General features: G+C 40.3%; 1 protein-coding gene across 2 annotated transcripts in view; it reads right to left on the bottom strand.

The window, feature by feature from the left end:
* Positions 1 to 19,337, bottom strand: part of DCAF6 (DDB1 and CUL4 associated factor 6) — a 129,861-nt gene that overhangs the window by 2,174 nt on the left and 108,350 nt on the right. For both annotated transcript variants that reach the window (XM_075564476.1, XM_075564485.1), the window contains 4 exons: positions 8,761 to 8,899; positions 7,112 to 7,268; positions 6,386 to 6,474; positions 3,852 to 3,957 (listed from right to left, as the gene is read on the bottom strand). In XM_075564476.1, coding sequence (XP_075420591.1) covers positions 3,852 to 3,957; positions 6,386 to 6,474; positions 7,112 to 7,268; positions 8,761 to 8,899 — 491 coding nt within the window. The remainder of the gene's footprint in view (positions 1 to 3,851; positions 3,958 to 6,385; positions 6,475 to 7,111; positions 7,269 to 8,760; positions 8,900 to 19,337) is intronic.

The following is a 19,337-nucleotide window of genomic DNA, read 5'->3' as shown; positions in this document are numbered from 1 at the left end:
TTGGAAAAGTACGTTTGAGATTTCTGTTGGAAATGGGGCAGCTGACACCAGCTGTATCAGGGACTGTGGGACAGAGAGACAGAGGAGTAGCACCGAGAGGATGGAGTTACAGGCGATGGAGTTAGCACCGAGACGATGTGAGAGTTACAGGCAGGATTTCTGGTCTGGAGAGGAAGAGGCTGAGGGACCACATGGCTGAGAAGGCTGACGGCCAGAAAGAGACTGGCTGCTGGCTGAGAGGGGTTGCTGTGGACCAAAGGCTGTATTTGTACTGTTTACCAATCCTGACTTGTAGGAGCCTGCTAGTACGCCTAAACAAGCCTTATTAATCATGAATTTTGTCTGTGGCCACTGCAATGAATCATGAAACCCAACTTAAAAGTAGAGTGCGGTGGGAGGAATGGTTGGTGTCAGAACAAGGTAAAGGAGGATGTAGGGTAAAGACAATGCCTGGTCCCCTGGCTCTTGGCAGTAGGGAAGCCAAAGGAGGTATGATATGGCCTCACAAGCTGTTCACAGCGGGAGCCTGGTGGTGCTGTCAGAAGTTGGCAGTTCAAACCCACTAACCACTCTTGTGGAGAAAGATAAGGCTAATCTGCACCTGTAAAGATTTATAGCCTCAGAAACCCTCTATAGGGTCGCTATGAGTCAGAATCACCTTGATGGCAGTGAACACACTGACTTCAAGGAGCCCTGGGGATGTAGGTTTGAACCACCAGGCTCTCCACAAGGGAAAGAGGTGACATTCTGCTTTTGTAAAGACTTACCGTCTAGGAAACACCCTTCCCCCCACCCCCGGGCCGTTCTACTGCGCACTATGAACTGACATGAGTCCGAATAGACTCAGTAGCAATGGGCTTGGCTTGTTCACATGCAGACTTCATTCCAGTGTGAAACTCTGTTTACTATTTGGTTTTATAAAATCAATATACTGATTTCATTCAAAGAGCAGATAATTTAGTTATATTCAAATAAATATGAAAGGAGTTATACGGTAATAATTTCGGTCTCTGAGAAATAAGATGGACACAATCAGGATCAACTGCATGCCTACTATCACCAATTGCTTATGGAATTAATAATCTAATGTATGTGAATATGACTTATAATCCAAATGATAAAAAGTTTAACTATTATTATACAATACACATTTGTAAAATAAATGAGCAAAATAAGGTTCAAATAGATGTTCACAGATCATTAACTAATTGAACCAAAGTGGATGGATTTCTGACCAGTATACAGCCACACCAGGGTATTACTATACAGAGATCCCAAAGTTTGTACCATGTTATATGAGAACAAAAGATGACGTGCACACTCTACTTCAGTATTTCATCATAGTGGGAATCCTGGACATGATGGACTACGTCTACTCCTAACACATTGAGGCAGTTTTTAAAGACCAGGTTGGAATGCTAAAGTTGGTGTTCTGCAAAAAATGGGGGATGATTACATCATGTCCTAACTGCCAAATTACATCACTATGTACCTGCAAACTACTGAGAATCCTGACCGAGGGCCATGTTGACAGACAAACCTTAACCACCAAACTCAGTATTCCTCTTGCCTTGCATACTGGGATTAATTACTTCTACACATCGGCCACTAATGTCCAAAATAGTTGGATTGATTTTTTTACATTATTGTTATAAATGTGAAATGTTGAATAATGAGTCAATAAATGAGTCAAGTGTTTGTCAGTCTTATCAGTGGCGCATGAGAAAGTACTGTCACCCTATTTTACAATTTGTAAGCAACTTGTCCAAATTCCTTTTGGTTATCACACTATAAATGAAACAGGAAAACAGAAGGTTAAGTAGACACTTAAGGCAGAGTCCAAAACCAGACACAGAGAGACATGTGACGGCCAAAAGACTCTTATCATATTTCGGAGACTTCAAAAAGATTGCGGGACAAGTGTGATTGATACAATTCATACATGGTTTGCTGTAAGAGCTGTTAAGAACCCCCAATAAAATAATTAAAAAACATAAATAAATCAAAAGATTGTGGGAAAGATCCATAATCGTTTAATTCCATTTTTGCATGAACTTTTTTTTGTGTGTGTGCATGACACCCCTCCTAAGTCACAAAATCATCGACAATGGCTTCTGGAATGAGGAGGGCAGAAGAGCCATTCATTCATTAAATTCAACTCATTCAACTGCTGCAGAATGTCAACTAAATTTCTGAGAGTAAATTCTAGAGAAAATTGTTCACAAGGGTTACTGCAGTGGTGAAACTGGTAAAGCAGTTCAGTACTTTCAGGAATATTTTTGGCTGGAAATGATAGTCAAGGAGATTTAAAGAATATTGTGTGTGTGTGAAATGAAAACAATCATTTTTATAATCATTGTTTCAAATGTAGAGAAGACAAAACTGCTTTGTAAAAAGGATTGAAATGTATGAAAAGGGTCCTTTCTTTTCTGTTAGAAATGTTCCTTCAAAGACTACTTTCTGACTGGGCAAAGTCTGAGGAAATTAAATGATCTTATCTAAGACATAAATTGGGGGGTGTGGGTGGGGTGGACAGGAAGGATATGTTAAAAGAAATCCCCCAAGAAAACCAGGATTCCATAAAAATACTCTTTATTTTCCCGGTTTTATTCCAACAACTATTATTCTTCAGAGAATAAATAAGGGCGGAATGAAGATGGTGATCTAGGTAGATGGCCCACAGCCCCCTCTACAGCAAAGACCTGAGAGACCAAGTAGACCATATACAGATGGTAAAACTGGGTTACCGAGCATTAAGAGGATCAAGAAGTTAATCAAATACCAAGTGGAAAAAGAAAGTGATTGAAAGCAGTGAATAGGGAGATATTCAGAATGGATGGGTCGTCCCATCTGACCTGACACAGCACGGCTGTTTTAAGAAACTTCACAGAATCCCCAGTAAACCAGAGACACAGACTTGACAAACCCCGAGCAAAGCGAGTGAGCATGGGAGCTCGCTCCCAGGAAGGGGTGCGCAGGACTGCAGGCTGAATTGCAGACTCAGGCGCCAGCAGGGACTCAGGGACGGAACCACTCATCTGTTTCCCCCTCGTGTTTCTTTCTTTCTTTCTTTCTTTCGGTGATCATGCAGCTGCTAGGTTAAGCTATTTATACATGTTGTTCTTTTTTTAAATGTAAGCATTTATTGCTATAAATTGAACTTTGAGGACTGTATTTTTAATTTCATTTTTACGTCTTCAAAACCATTTTATTATGAGCTAATACAGATTTCATTTTTATTTTCTTCTATTATCCTTATATTTTGTTTCCATGTATTTCTTTTTTAAACCTTGTTCTTCCTACTATGTATTTCAATCATTAGGGTAGAAATAAATGAAACAGAAAACAGAAAAATAGACAGAATTCATGAAATTAGAAATTGGTTCTTTGAAAGGACCAATGAAATTAAAAAAACAATGGTAAACCTGACAGAGGACTAGGTGGCGACTAGGCAGATGGCAGGCCACAGAACACCCACCGGAGAGCAAAAGGCAAGTCACGGAATACTATGGAAAACAGGACTCCTGTAAGAAACGGGCCAATTTCTAGAAACATTACTTATGCAAACAATCGGAGGCAGGAGATTTTAAGATCGATAAAAGAAGCAATTATCAAATCGATCATTTACAAACTCCCAATAACCACCACCCAAACTCCTGGACCAAGTGGCCTTGACTTCTACCGAACATTCAGAGAAAAGCTGACCCCAATTCTAGTCAAACTCGTTCAGAATACAGAAGAGGATGGGGTAGCCTCCAAGCCCATTCATGAAGCAAGCTAACATGGATGTTAGATAGCAACATGCTTTTCAAAAATCATCATGGCAGGAAGAGTTCACGGAAAGTTCTTACCAGCTCGGATGTGATTCAGTGAAGCCAACATCCTCAACATGAACGAAGCCGGGACTGTGATGGTGTTTCTAGTCTCTTCCAGCATCAGTTCATTTCGAGTTATTACCTGAGAGGCAAGTTAAAGGACCATGTCAAACACCACACAGTAACTATCGCTTTCTTAAAGTGTCAGAAAACAGTTAAACTTTGAACAGTCAAGGAGTGATTTCATTATGTACAAGGGGACTCCAAAAAGCGCCTGGAAAATGGCATTATGATAGGCTATGTAGTCTACTTGAGCGCCTTCAGGCACTCAATAGCAAACCAAACTTACTGCCGTCAAGTTGATTCTGACTCAAAGCAACCCCAGAGGGCAGGACAGAATTACCCCTGTGAGTTTCCAAGACAGTAACTCTTTATGGGAGTAGAAAGCCTCCTATTTTTCCCGAGTAGCAGCTGATGGTTTCAAACTATTGACCTATGGTGAGCAGCTAAACATGTAACCCACTACACTACCAGGGCTAGCTTTAAGCTACCTAATCCCAAAGAATTAATTTAATCTGCATTTGAAATCAATTGTGGCTACAAGAGACAGTCCAAATTTTGAGACAATTTAAAACAGTCAAAAGTTCAATTCAGTTTTTACTTATAATTTGTTTCCCAGAATTTGTGTCTGCTGAGAATTTTCCTTAAGAGAGAGAAGCGGTAATCCCAGTAACACTCTAGTGTTAAACAATTAACCCTGGCCCTGGGTCCCTTGAGAAGACTCTACTTGACGGAGGCCGAGTACTCTTGAAATGAAATTTAGGTGGAGTTAGCAATGAACTGCATGTTAAGTTCTAAGAAAAAGACTAAATGACTATCCATGACCATCCCAAGAGCTAGTGTACACGCATGGGCAAAGGGAAAAAAAAAGATGAGCAAAGAGGATGGCAGCAAAAGGGATGAAGAGAGTGAGAAAATAAATAGACAGGGATGCTGATCAATTTACTCTACCTTAAATCTTTCAACAGTCCCCAATGGCCCCACAATAGTCACAACTCGTTAGGGTGTCTGTGCTACAGGGCCCATCAACCTACCTTTCTAGAGCAGGGAGTTCTTTTTCTACGTGTGCCCCAGGGTTCCAGCCATGTTGATGTGAACCACAATTTATAATACCTTGGCACATGCTGGTACTTCTGTTTTTAATGTCCCTTTGTTCCTTGTCTGGTGAACTATTACTTCTTCAGACTTCAGTCCACTTCTTATTGCTCTTCTGTAAAGACTTTGTTATTCCATCTAACCCATTTAAAAGCACAATTGTTCCTTCCTGCCCCAAGCTTTGTGTGTGCCTCTGACTGGCAGTGCTCACTGAATTCTGGAGCTGTTTCCAGGGCTCTCGGAGGACAAGGGCTGACAGAGAGCAGGGGTTTGAGCTCTCTGTGTGGAGTGTAAGCGTGTGTGGGAACAGTGCTGTGGACTGTCAAATTTACTAATATTCTAAACTCATCCTTTTTTAATAAGCAATTTTGTACAAAAACCCATTATATAAAAATTCTAGTTGAAATTGAAGAAAGTTCCAGACTCCAGTCTTCTTGACAGCTATGTTCCCTCTCCCAGCTCTACAAGAAACTTAGAGCTTCGTCAAATCCAGTTTGAAAACTATTGTATCATGAAGCTGAGGAAATCTCAAAATGTAGTAATAAAGGAAAAAAATCCCCCAATCATGTAGTCTGCTATATGAGGACTCTGAAAGTAAATTGCTCATATACTCAAAGAAAAACCCGAAGTATGCAACCAGAACTGCTACGATTATACGGGATGGCTACAATAAAACTTGATTTTAATTTTCTTACAAAGATTCATTTTGGAAGCAAGTTGCTACTGCAAGCACCTCCAATGGTCCATTCTCCATCTTCTGGCGCAATGCTGTGCTACAACTGTTGATGGGGGGTGCTCTCCAGCTGCAGCTCCTCAGTAACCTCCCCCTCAGGCACAACAGAACAAAACCGGGCCAGTCCGCGCCAGTCTCACGGGGCTGTGATGAGAGGCCCCCGGGCAGGACATCTTCTTGCGGGGCTTCCTCTTTGGCTGCTCTCTGCTTTACTGTCGCCCTCCTGATCTCCAAAGGATGTGAGTCAGTCACGCCATCTTTGCCTCTAAAAAGCTGTACTTTTTTCCAAGACAGATTTGTTGGTTCTTTTGGCAATCCAGGGCATTTCCACCTTCTTTACCAGCACACCTAAATCCAAAGGTGTCCATTCTTCTCTAGTCCTCCTTAGTCAAGGTCCAACTTCCACATACATTTGAGGTTTTTGAAAATACCATGAAAACCCCTAATGTAGGTATCACCAATCAACATTATAACTCTAGCAATGCTCTATTCTGTTAAGATCTCTCTAGTATTTATAGGTATGCTTTTATCTGAGAATTTCCTTTTCTGAAAATATAATCTTTTTAACTGAAGTAAAATGTTTTATGTTGGCAACTAATAATGGCTCACTTTGATTCTTCTTTGAAAAGCATTTTAGGAACAAATAAAATATAATCTATCATAGGTAGAACAAAGATCTTACTTCATCAGCAAGTTTTCGGTTAAAAATCCTCGACTCCTCCAATGGTGACCAGATCTTTATGTCATAATCTATACCAGATGAGGCTAGAACTAGAAATAGAATTTCATGTAAATTTAAATCTCTCTCTCTACATTATAACACACACACACAACTATTCTACACAACACACAAATATGCTGTTAGAGTTGGCTGCTGAATGAGAATATGATGATGATGATGGCTTCCTAATTGTTCCTTGGGATGTAATGTTAAGACCTTCTTTCTTCGTCATTGCCCTTTTGGAGCTAGCTGGGAAATTCCAAGTACTTATCAAGAGAAAGCAAATGCTCTGTTCTGGAGAATCCATCTAGATATGTTTAGGACGGAAAGGGCTTGGAGGTGCCATCTGCACAAGTAGTACAGCGTTTAGTCATGCTGAACCTCAAGACTGCTAAACTTAGCTGAAATATTCAGTGTAAGCTCTTTGGCCCATTTCCTTATACTTTCTATCAAAAGCAGGTAATAGGTGTTTTGCTTGTTTTAAATCCAAGTAGTGCTATAACTGTCTCTCCTGTCTTTCAATAGGGCAATCTAGATTAGTCTCATAAGCCTGAGGGGCTTCTAAAAGTTGGTTGAAATTTTTCAACAAATATTTTGATTCACCTTTGAATGAATAACTAGAAAATAATTTGAATTGATAAATCCTATGAATAATTTCAATCTCTGGCCTATAAAAGGTCGTCTTACTCGGGTCGAACGGGTGTGGCTGCAGGCAGTTCACCACGTGGTTATCCGCTTCCAGGAGCATCAAGTGCTCAGCGGTGTGCCGGTCCCAGATGAAGATATGGCCACAGTCAGAGCCACTCATCACAAAGTTTGCACCCCAGAAATTGGCCTCTTTGATCTAAACATGGAAGACAAGTCAGTTTCAAGAAAATTCAAATCAAGTTATAAATGCTAACGTTATTCTTGAGTTAAGAAAAAAACAAATCTAGCCTTAAGAATGAAAAAAATAAAAAAAATTAAAGAGTCTTTGCCTCCTGGTGTGTTAAAATCCTGATAGAGAGGCAGCGGCAGCAGCAGTTAATGTGGCACGGAGTAATGCTAAAAGCTCTTTGAGGACAGAGCTCTTGCTTCAGCCAATGCTCTACTTGTCGCACTTGAAACAGGATGTGGCACATAATAGATAACTGATTAATTAACAATTGATTAACTAATGAATAAGTAGGTCTTCTGTGTTCTGGACAGCAAAAGGGAAATTTACACACATGTGGGTGAACTTTCCAAGTCTGTCCTTTTTAGCTTACTGATCTTTTTATTAGCCACTAGAGGCTTTTATAATTGGAAAGGAAAGATCTAACGATTGCTTTTACGAAGCAACGAGACAAAGGGCAAAGGATATATTGAAACAGTTATGACGACACTTGTGGACCAAGGCCCACTTTTGTACTTCAGGTCAGGGTTTTTGCATCATCCCCTCTGCAGTCACTTTCGGTGCTTATCTCAAAAGGACTTTTTTTGTTTTGTTTTTGGTTATTTGGAGTGACTGTTTAATCTACCTTCTTCCTTTTCCTTTTTAATTTTTTCACCCTTTACTCTAAGTAATTTTATTCAAAATTTAACCAGCAAGATGCAAGAAATGTAAATCAGTTATATCTATATAACATTCCTTAAAAATTACAATGAAATTATCATGGCATGTAAGCTCTGTAAGGAAATTATTCCCTCACCCTTAAATCAGTTTTTGTGTAATCCCTGAAGAAAAAAGATTTGGAAGATACTTTTTAATAACCAAATAAATATATGAAGAGTACACTTTGTGGAAATGAACGTTCAGAGTAAGCTACAACATATTAAACTCCTAGCAAGATTTCCGTAGTAAATAATTGTATTGGGTTATGGACTTGTGGATTGTCAAAGCTAAAAGAGATCTTAGAGATCATGTGGCCTCTTCTCATTTCATAGATGAGGAAATTAAAGTTGGGGACAGAAGGTGATTACAACAAATGTTCACTTATCAAACTACAATTATACTAGCAATCTGCCTATACTTTCCAAATAAACCTGATTATCATAAATCCAAACACCTCTCCAAAATGAACAAAGCATGCTAAAAAAATACCCATGAAAACTTTTCAAGTAAAAAGTATATGGGAGAACATGAGAATAGTTCATTGTAAAAGCAAATCCAACAAACAAAACAAAAATAACTCCAATATATTTCCTCATAATTAGGATATTTCTCACGGTAGACTGTAGGACTTACAAGAATCATGCTTAGGTCTAGATGTAAGTGTGAGAGTGCGATAATGTTATATTGAAATCATGCATACGATTATCATCTTGGCAAAAACAACATATTCTGACACTACATTTTCTCCACGAGCATTTTGTACCATTGTCCTGGAGTTGCGATGGCCCTTGTACACCATCTTTACCAGTGGCCTTCTGATGTTCAGAGTATCTAATTCTTCCATTTCTTTTCTTTCTTTTCTCCGCCTGAAGAACTCTTGAATGCGGGCAACAGCAGAGCGTCTATGAGTTACACATTACAATAGAAACAAAAATCAGAAAATTCACAGGCCAGTGCAGTGTGACCATGAGAGCCATTAAAATAAAAGTCTACAAATTACACACATTTTAATAAAGCATCCTCAACCAAATGCAAAAAACGGCAGTCATAACAGTGAGACTACATCAGACTAGTTGAGTTACTAAAATGAAAGGTTTTAGTTAAAGATAGCGCTGAGGAATTTGACACTGGTTGAGAAAGTAAAGGAAATAGCATGCGGCACACTGTTTTTACAGGGTGTTTTATAGAAACACAACCTAGATATAAAACTAATGTGCAATTTACAGTACATAAAACAAATCAGATTCTAGTTCCTCCTCCTCCCCTCAAGTGTAGGAAGCAACACCTTCCCGTGGTTCTCAACCTGGGGTCACGACCCCTTGGGGGGGGGTCCACCTAAGACCATATTTCTGATGGTCTTAGGAACTGAGACACCGCTCCTCTATCTGTCTCCAGGCAGGTCCGCCCACAAGCAGATACATCCACTTACAGGGTCTCCACAACATGAGGAATTGTATTAAAGAGTGGCATTTGGATGGTTGAGAACCACTGGTCTAAGGAGACACCAAAGGAAACTGAGGATGACATATGAGGGGGTACCCCCAACAAAACTGGATTTTTTTTTCAAAGCTAAGTATTTAGATTTTTTTACAAAACAACCCTATTACCTTCAAAAGTATTTTCCATTACACTTAATACATTTGCCACATCTGCCATTCCATTCTTGGAAACATATTTCACACTCATCTGTTTGGATGGCTGACAGCACCTCCCTGAATTTTGTCTTCACCTCTTCCACATTGTTACATTACTATCCTTTCATGTTCCTCTTTATTCATGCAAACAAAAAGAAAGTTGCATGGAGCCAGGTCAGGTGAATCAGGTGGGTGGGGCAAGAGAGACATGCTGTTTTCTACCCCAAATTAGCATACCGAAATGGCTGCATGAGCAGGTGCATTGTCGTGGTGGCAAAACCAGTCCCCTGTCTGCAACAAATCAGGCCTTATTTGTTGCACACTGTTATGCAAATCTTTTCAGAACCTCTAAATAAAAAGCTTAACAGTCTGACCTGGTGGAACAAACTCCAAATGCATTAGAGTTGACATTTTCATCCGTTGGAGAAGTTGACAAATGTCCAAAAGGAGGTTTGTCATCAATCGACATTTCACCTTTTTTGAAATGCGAAAACCACTTGGCACACTTGAGTTTTTCCCTATGGTGCTGTCCTTGTGAGCTGTGTTCAACATCACAGCTTCTACGCTATTTTTCCCAGGCAGGTAACAAAATTTCACAGCTGGACGCTGTCCTCTTAAATCAGCCATCATAAAAAACAAGGTTCAAGCGAAATTGCTTAAGAAAAAATTCACTGTGGCCAAAGCGAACCTTTCCCGGGTGATGCCACTGGGTGCACTAACTCGGAGGAAAAATGCATACCCATGAAAGCTCCACTCAGCAGAGCTGTTTCCATTTTTCTGTTGTTTATTTTAGTACCCTCTTGTATAACACCAGTGAAAACATTACTTTCCCATATTTTATTTAAAACCCCACTTAAACATATTTCAAACCAAGAATAAAGTAATCTAGATAAAGAGAATGATCCTATGTAAGCAGTAAAACAAAGGGTCTGAAGTATTATCTTCTACAGATGCATTCTATATGGAGGACAGCTGATGGCAGACTTCAGTCTCCTTAGAAATGAGCTGGGCATTGAAGAACGGCCTCTTTCCCAGACTGAGCTACTCGATTTAACTAGAAGAAATTTCTAACACATGAAACTACTTTATAATCGGAATTTTAATTTATTATTTAAACTATTATATTTTTGACATATAATAGAACTCAAACCCACATACATAAAAAGCCTAAAAGTCATTAAGAAAAACAAGTCATACGAAAAAGCATTAGGCCAAGGGGGGAAATTACAGAAGACTGAACACCTAGTAAGTGCATGAAAAGGTGCTCAGTCTTGTTAAAACAACACACTAACTTAAACCTTTTTAGGTGTTTAAAAGTGGTTCTAATATAAACAGAAAGTGCATTCTTTTATTGCAAACTTTTCACTGAAGCAGAATACACATTTAGGAAGGAGAAAGTAGCTGAATTTTCACAAATGGAACCAAGAATTTGCTCTTGTGACTGTGCCCAGCCCCCGTATGGAGAAACAGTGCATGTGGAGAAATCCCGACTCTCCTTCTGCTCCCCCTTACCGAGAACCACACACCAAGAATTTTGCCTGGTTGTGCATTTTAATTAAATGAAGCAATACACCATATATCGTTTGTTGCAGAGAACGTTAGCTCAACAGTATGCTTAAGCTTTACCTATGTTGTTGCACTTCACCGTTACCCCTTGCTGTAGTGCACTGCTTGTGAAAATGCAAGTGATGTGCCCTGCCCACTGTGGTTGGTACAGTTTTCAATGATTTCAATAGTGTGACTATGACTATCTCTTCCTGGCTTTTGTTAAAACTTAGGTCTGCTGGGTATAAATCTAGAATATGAACTGCTAGATATATATGAGCGAGGTTCAATATGCTCGTGGAATTAAAAGAATTAACATGGAATTAAAAGAGAAAGGAATTTTGCCATGACCTTTTTGAAGTCCTCTTGTATTATATAGGCTTTTCTTTAGCAGAAACTCCCAGTTTCCCTACATGATTGTACCAAATGACATTCCCACCAGACTGCCAGTAGAATGTATTTTTCAGAAGAAGTTAAACATGAAATTGTAGATGTGTATATGCTTTGACTCAGTAAGTTTACCTTTTGAAAATGCACACAGCAAAAAAAAAATTAAGCTAGTATAACATGCAAATGTAAGTATGGTCACTGGAGTACTATATTCAAGAAAGAGTGGAAATGATCTACATTTCAAGGATAGGTTAAAAGGATAAACATGGCCCATAGCATGGAAAATGTCAGCATCATCCTGCTGACCCGAACCCACAGACTAAAGAATACACTCTCCAAGTCCAGCTACTCAATGAACTTGATACTCGGTCTAGAAATGTGACTACAATCTGCAAGTGCATTGCCTCAACTGAGAGTTTCATAAATGTCCCACAAAATGGACTTCTGGGTTCATGTCAATGTTGAAAATGAATTAAACAAACCTAAATAGGCTTTTTGCTGCAAGTCTTATCAGAAGTCTGGCTATTTGTTATGCTAACATGTGTCATGATTCTCAAAAAAAAGGCACAAATAATGCAGGGTGTCCCACACTTTGTGACACTGCAGAGTATGCGAGCACTTGGGCATCCACTTCCCTGATTCCACTTCCTATCCTAAAACAAGCTTAGTTATTTCATAAACTCCGAGCTTGCTTTCATTTGTAAATTGGGTGAAAGTTTACATATCAGATCAGTTTTCCATTAAACATTCCACACAAATTTGTCTCATATTATTGATTGGAAGTCCTAAAACTTCATTTATCGCACTTCCTGTTTGTTTCTATTCTTTCCTAAAACTAGGGTAAATGTTACACGTTGATTTCAAATGGCTGATTATTTGCAGGAGCGTGACTGTTCCCTTCATTGATGGGTCTATGGTTTGGCTGAAAACAACACTAAGGTCAGTGCAGTTCCAGACCTGCAGGGTGGCCAAGGGCCAAAGCATCAGGCATCCCACTGGTCTCTATCCCACCAGAAGCTCGTTTAATGATCTTTAGTTTTGTTACACACCTTTCCCCCACTCTCTGGGATCTTGTGATGGGATCCACTAGGCACCATCTAGTTCTCTGGTCTCAGGGTCGTGGAGATTGTTGTTAGAATGCTTCATTGGTCCCCTCAACTACTTGTTTTCATGTCTTCCATTTTCATCATCCTTCTTCTAAAAAGGAAAGGCCTTCGATAGTTGCACCTCACATGGCCACTTTACAAGCTTTGAAACCCTAATTTACTCACTAAAGTAGACTGCAAATCATTGTCCTTGTGGACTGTGTTACACCAATTCACCTTGGTGTCCCCTGGAGACCATGGTTCTGAGCCCTCTGGCCCCCTTTCCTCACTCTCTCAAGATGTTTGGTTACATCCCAGAAGTTCTCAGAATTTTGCTACCGGAATGATCTACTACATCTGTGTCAGTTCCGGAGTGACTAGAAAAACAAATCCAAAATGGGGAGCTGATATCAGGGGCTCAAGTGGGAAGAGAATGCTTTGAAAATGATGATGGTGGCATATGTGAAAAAGTGCTTGATACACTGGATCAATGTATGGATTGTGATAAGAGATGTAAGAGCCCCCAGTAAAAGTATTTTTTTTTTTAAAAAAAGAAAAACAAATACAGGGACACTTTTATCAATATACAATCGAAGGATGTTTTGACAATATACATTGCTCTTTAATATACAGCTTTCCCATACATATGCGTATCGCTGGATTTGTTTCTCCAGTCCACGCGAACTAACACAATATGGTGCCTTGGGAGTCGGGTGCTAGAGAAACAAATCCTGAAGATGGAGAGTGGAAGCTTTTGCAACCTCTGCCTCAGAGCAGTTCTTCTTTGGCTAGCCGGTTGTTAGGGATGGCCACAAAGTTTACTCGACTGTTTTATGGAAAGGGCATGGGATGTTAAACGTGTTGATTCTTTTCTTTGGTTATTCCTGTTTGAAATGGCCAAAATGAGTGTGATCAAAGTAAATTTTGAGATCGGGGCAAAATCACCCTTTGAGCTCCTTCTTGGAGACCATGCTGCTTAGTCATGGCTGAGGAAGGCCATGGCTTGATGTAGAGGCCTAAGGCCATATTTCATATCAATGGAATAGTTTTGATAATGATTAAGATAAGTTTTGATAAGGAAAGAACTGGACTTGTTTTAAGAACTTAGGATCTGGCTGTACTAGTTTTATATTATTTTCTTTTGCCTATTTTTATTAACATGTGATAGAAATGATTGCTGAGAAGTAAAAATACAGAGTTTGTAATTCTACTTGCCTTCAGCCATTAAACTGGGGTTTTAAATGGATGGCAAGACAGGCCTGCAAATTTGGTTAGTGCTCTGGACATTCAAATTTGAAGAGATTTGCCTCAGGGGCTGTTGACACACTGAAGAAAACCAAAGGAACCCTATGGTTAATCGAATTTTGAATTTGTAGTTTGTGCCTGAAGCTGGAAAAATCTGGAGCAAAGAAGAAACTCCTCTCCAGGACTGAATGTTAAAGGGAGCCAGTGCGCAGCCTGAAATGCTTGCTTGACCACCACCTGGATCAACTTGTTGAGTGGAAGTGGAAGAAATGCAGCAATAGGTTGAATCTACCACTGACTCTCATGGACTTAACTGCACAGAGAAGATGAGAGTGAGTTGGCTGGTCTGAAGTTCATGAGCTACCTCAAAGAGCCTAGGGTTGTTGAGAATTTGTGACAGGGCCCATGGTCAAAAGGCAAGGTGGCTTATGGGCATCCTGGTGAGCTTAAGTAAGGTAGCCCACACTGAACTGACCAAAACCCTACCAGAAGATGAGATTTTTGAGCCTGGGAATTGGTGCATATTGCTGCTGGCTTTATGGATGACCTGTCCCAGACTGCTTATGGATGTGGACTCACAGGTTCCAACTGGAATGAAGATTCTCCACATTAAGGAACATGCTTGTGTCCTCAGAGAGCTGGGTTGATATAAGTGAGCAGTACAGAAATTGGATAGCCATAATTGGATGGATAAAGGCATTAAGTGGCTTGTTTATGACTTTTCATAGGTGGGGAATTACAGGATTAAGGTGTAGGAGTTTATGTAACCGCAAGTCTTAAGTGCACAATATTTTTGTTTTGATCACTTACAGAATATTATGTTTAAAAAGGTGGCACATTTTGAATTGTTCGTACTTTAGTTCTATGTTGTTAGGCACGGATATTTTATTATTGTCTTGTTTAAAAATTAGATATGGCTGAAGAGTTGTGTAAAGGTGTCAAGTTAGCAAGGGATGGTCTATAGTAGTTATATACTATCCTGTCAACGTGAGGGTATTAAGATGGAAGGGGTGGAGTTTAGCCTGCCAATCAAGTCGCAGTTTGATGACCTCATTTGGAGGCACTACAGAGATAAACAACTCACTGGAGGTCAAACCCACTCTTGATCTGCCTTCCCTTTTCTGCTGTTCAGACACTCAAGAGAACTGGAGGAGCCACGCAGAGATGCATGCCAGCATTGAGATGCTTCCATTGTCACTGAATCCTAAGAATTTCTACCCATTGGCCTGTGATCTTCTTGCATTCAGCATCATTGCACATGCTGTGTGAGTGTAAAGAGGAATTTATGAACTAGAATTGGACATATGGGCTAATATCGGAATTAAGGATTTGATCTGGACAGGCTGGGACGTTTTCTCAATATACAACTCTTTGACATAAAGCTTTTTCTTACGCGAGTGTCTCTGGATCTGTTTCTCTAGTCAACCCAGACTAACACAACATTCATGAATGTATTTGCGGCACAGGTTATTTGTGAAACACATGTACAAATATCCTATCAAACCTATATATGTATTCATGGATGTACTCCCAGTCTCCCTCCACACGTGCACTCCTCCCGGTAACTGCCCCCACCTCTATCACCTTTTGCTGATCTCCCTCTTTACTGCATGCTGCCTTTCCTTCACCTAAGTTATTAAGTGTCTATACTTTAATCAGTAGCTTACCCTACTTTCCCATCTCACACTTGTTAACTATCAAAGAATGCTTGTGTTAGTGTGGTATTCTTTCCTTTCCTTTGTTACAATGGTGGTTTCACACAGGATCTGTCCTTTTTGAGATTGACTTATTTCATTCAGCATAACGTCCTCCGAGCTCATCCACGTTACAGTGCATTTTTCAGACTGAATGCTAGTCTTTAGGGTTGCACAGTGCGTATTTCTTTTCATGTACCAGTTTGTTTAGCCATTCTTCCATCGACAGGCATTTAGGTTGCTTCCATCTTTTTGCTTTTTTGAATGTGCTGCGATGAACAGAGGTGTGTGCATGTGTTATGCTGGGTTCTCTAGTGATACTCACGTGTGTGTAAAGAGAATAATTTATATCAAGAAAATGGCTCATACAATTGAAGACCGTGGCTTCAAATCTGTGGGTCAGATGATAAACTGGAGGCAATTCCTGATTCATGAGCTTGGGGGAGGGGTAGGAGGAGACGGTCAATAACCCAAGAATGGTAGGTAATCCAGATACTGCAGCCTACAGAGTCAGATAAATGAATCCAAGGCCAGCAGGTTAGGCTTACGACCGGAGAGATACAAGGTCAGTGGGCCAACTGGCAGACGGCTGAGAGCTCCCAGGATCCACAGCAATATGGCAAACTGCAGGGCAAGTCCAAAGAATCACAGATTGATGAGTCTGACGCAGGATTCAGATCCAGCAAAAAACAAATTTCAACAGTCTTCCACTTTTGTAGGATGAAAGCCACCGCCCCGAGGAAACGGCTTCTCAATTGCATCATGGCTGTGGCCTGAGTGAGGCAACAGTGTTCCCTAATCTTCTTACACCAGATTGGCTGCTCGCAGATCCCATTATGGAGTTGATCACATTGTGACATAGTATCACGGGGGTGTAAATTGTCAAATCACTGAGAATCCTGACTAAGCCAAGTTGACACGAAACTATCCCAGCAGTATCTCTTTGTGCCATGTTCTTATTTCTCTAGGATCGACACCAAGATTGCTGGATTATATACATCTCCATTTCCAAAATGTTAATGACACACCGTACCATTTCCCATACAATAGTGGTTGCACTATTTTAAAGTTCTACCAGCAGTGTGAGGGCTTCTGTCTCCCAGACCCTCACCAGCATCTGCTGTTTTCATTTTTTACACTTTGCTATTAATGTTGGGGTATCGACCGCTGGTTTTTCAGCTCAAAGACTGCAGAATTAGGGTTGTATACACAGAGAGCTGTTTCCCCCACTCCTTCCCTTCAACAGGAGAATGCTTGCGGAAGTTATTACATTTCTGTCTCCACCTTCATAAGTATAAGATTCAAAGTTGTTATGGGTATATGTCAAAGAAACATCTCCAGGCATAAATAAAGAAGAGAGAAAGATATGAAAATCAAAGAATGAGCTCCATTTATTAACACCTCTTTGGAAATGTCTCATTTTAATTATGAATACACAGTTCTTCAGTATATGAATTTAAAATTGTAAATGTTATTTTAAAAATTTTCATATGAAAGGGTTTCCAGATTCTGTGGGAAATTGGAATGGAAATATAACAGGATTTCCGCACAGACTTTTAAAAGTCCTCTCATGCTTTACTTGGATATCCTAATTTATAATTTACACACACACACACACACACACTCTATATATATATATATATATATATATATATATATGCTGCTAACTGGAAGGCTAGAAGTTCTTGAGCTCACCCCGAGGCATCTCAGAAAGAGATTACCTCTCTGCTACCTGAAAGTCAGCCAAGGAGAACCTCAACAACACGGGGCTACTCTGACACACATGGGGCTGCCAGGAACTGGAACGGGCTCTATGCCATTCACCAAGTATTGGTTAATCTAGAATATGTAATTACTCAAAAAGAATTAAGTTAAAATTTACCAGAAAATCAAAAGGTGTTTGCTATTCACGTGGATCTATGAATAAGAATTTAGAAAAGATGTGTTAACATTTTTTTTAAGTGCCTTCAAACAATTGTTTATCGTAAAAGTTTGTCATCTAGCTCCCAGTAAGCGAGGTCTCTGTATGGGAACTTCTGTCATTTCAATATGCCTTTCCAATGACCAGAACTCAGAGGGCCACAGGCTGCGAGAGTGAGTGTCTTGTTCTTGTTCCTTTCTCCTGGAGGGGGACAAGTAGGCAAAGACAGTGGATTCTTTTCTCACTGTCTTAGTTAACAAAGGCTGCTCTCTCTCTGGAAAGTGCTGCTGGCAGGGCTGGTCCTTTGTTAGAACCTGGGAACTTGGTTTACATTTTTTCCTACATAGCATAGCTTTGACTGCCTGGGACATGTAAGGAATATGGCTGTACCAGATTGCCTACATTGTACAAATACCGTGATTGATTTCTGGGTCAACACCCGCTATCCTTTTGGGTCTGGACTCTGGTGGCTGTGGGTGGGCACACAAGCAGAGGGTGCTTAGATGATCGGGCCCGAAGCAAAACCCTGGGCTCTGAGAATTATGCAGGCTTCCCGGGACAGACACACTGCATGAGTGCTAGGAAACGCTTGGGGAAGGAACATGTTTCATGTGGCCTTTCTCGGGGGAAGAACATTGGAGTCTTTGCAAACTGTACTCTTGCAGACTCCCACCTGATGGGTCTGTTGCCACTGCTGTGTAATCAAGCACAGCCATGGCCGTGGGTGTGGTGCCTCTGGGTCCTGGAAGTCCTAGGAGTTATCACAGGAGTAGGAGGTTGCAGGGAGGAATTCGTCTGTCTTTCATTTACTTCTAAGTTTTAAGAAGCAGAGGGAAAAAAACCCTAAGTCAGGTAGTATGGGGAATATGAAAATATTAGTCAACTCGTGTGTTAGACTAAAATGGTGCTTTTATTTGCCAACTTTTCTTTCTTATGTCTGCATTATGCTAACTTGAAAGGTGTTTGTATTTTTAGATATAAACCACATACACAAACACACACACACACATACTATGAAGTGTTACTAGTTACTATAGAGAACAGTACACAGAAACAATGTTCAGTTCTAGTTGGCATTATGGAACGCAAGGGTCAGGAAGTTCAGAAAGCAGAAGACTCGGGGAGGGTGAGGTGGTCAGAAGGTTGGTGACGGCAATGGGAGGACACTAGAGAGACCAATTCAGGTAAAGGGAACACAGGGGAAGTAAAGATGAGAAGGCATACAGCAGCATCATGTATCCAGTTCTCTGAACGTGTTCAGAAACAGACACGTCACACATGGCGGATGCAGCATCTGAGCAATTCCTGCAGAACACAGAAGCCATGTGTGTCCTATACACCAGGCAAGGCAGCTTGGGTTTTCCTTCCTCATGGGAAGTACAGAAAGAGAGCCAATGAAAATGGACCTCACGCACGACGGAGAGAGCGTGGATGGAGCTGGAGGATTATTTCAATAGATTAGGGGGTGGCCACCATGTTGTTTGCTAGTGCGGGAAAAATGGAATTTTGGTGCATTATACTCAAACACATTTATAAAACACACAAAGCAATCTCTAGAGAAATAACTACATGAGTAATAGAGAAAATAGACTGTGTTGTTATTTTTATAATTTTACTTCTAAATTCACAGGTCTTAACATTCCTGGAGCACCTCTAATTGCCTAAATTGCTAGAGTGGGTTAGATGCAAACCAAACCAAACCATGTTTAAAACTAGAAAACTTCCCAGACAATCTCTAAACAAGTGAAAAAATGAATGAGATTGAGAAGAATGGATCTAATCTCCGATATTTCATGGGGAGGCAACTGTTATAGTTCCTGTTTTAC

The sequence above is a fragment of the Tenrec ecaudatus genome, chromosome 1 (assembly GCF_050624435.1).
Source record: "Tenrec ecaudatus isolate mTenEca1 chromosome 1, mTenEca1.hap1, whole genome shotgun sequence".
Taxonomy (NCBI): Eukaryota; Metazoa; Chordata; class Mammalia; order Afrosoricida; family Tenrecidae; genus Tenrec; species Tenrec ecaudatus.
Note: the sequence above shows the minus strand (reverse complement) of the source record. Positions and strands in the feature narration are given on the sequence as shown.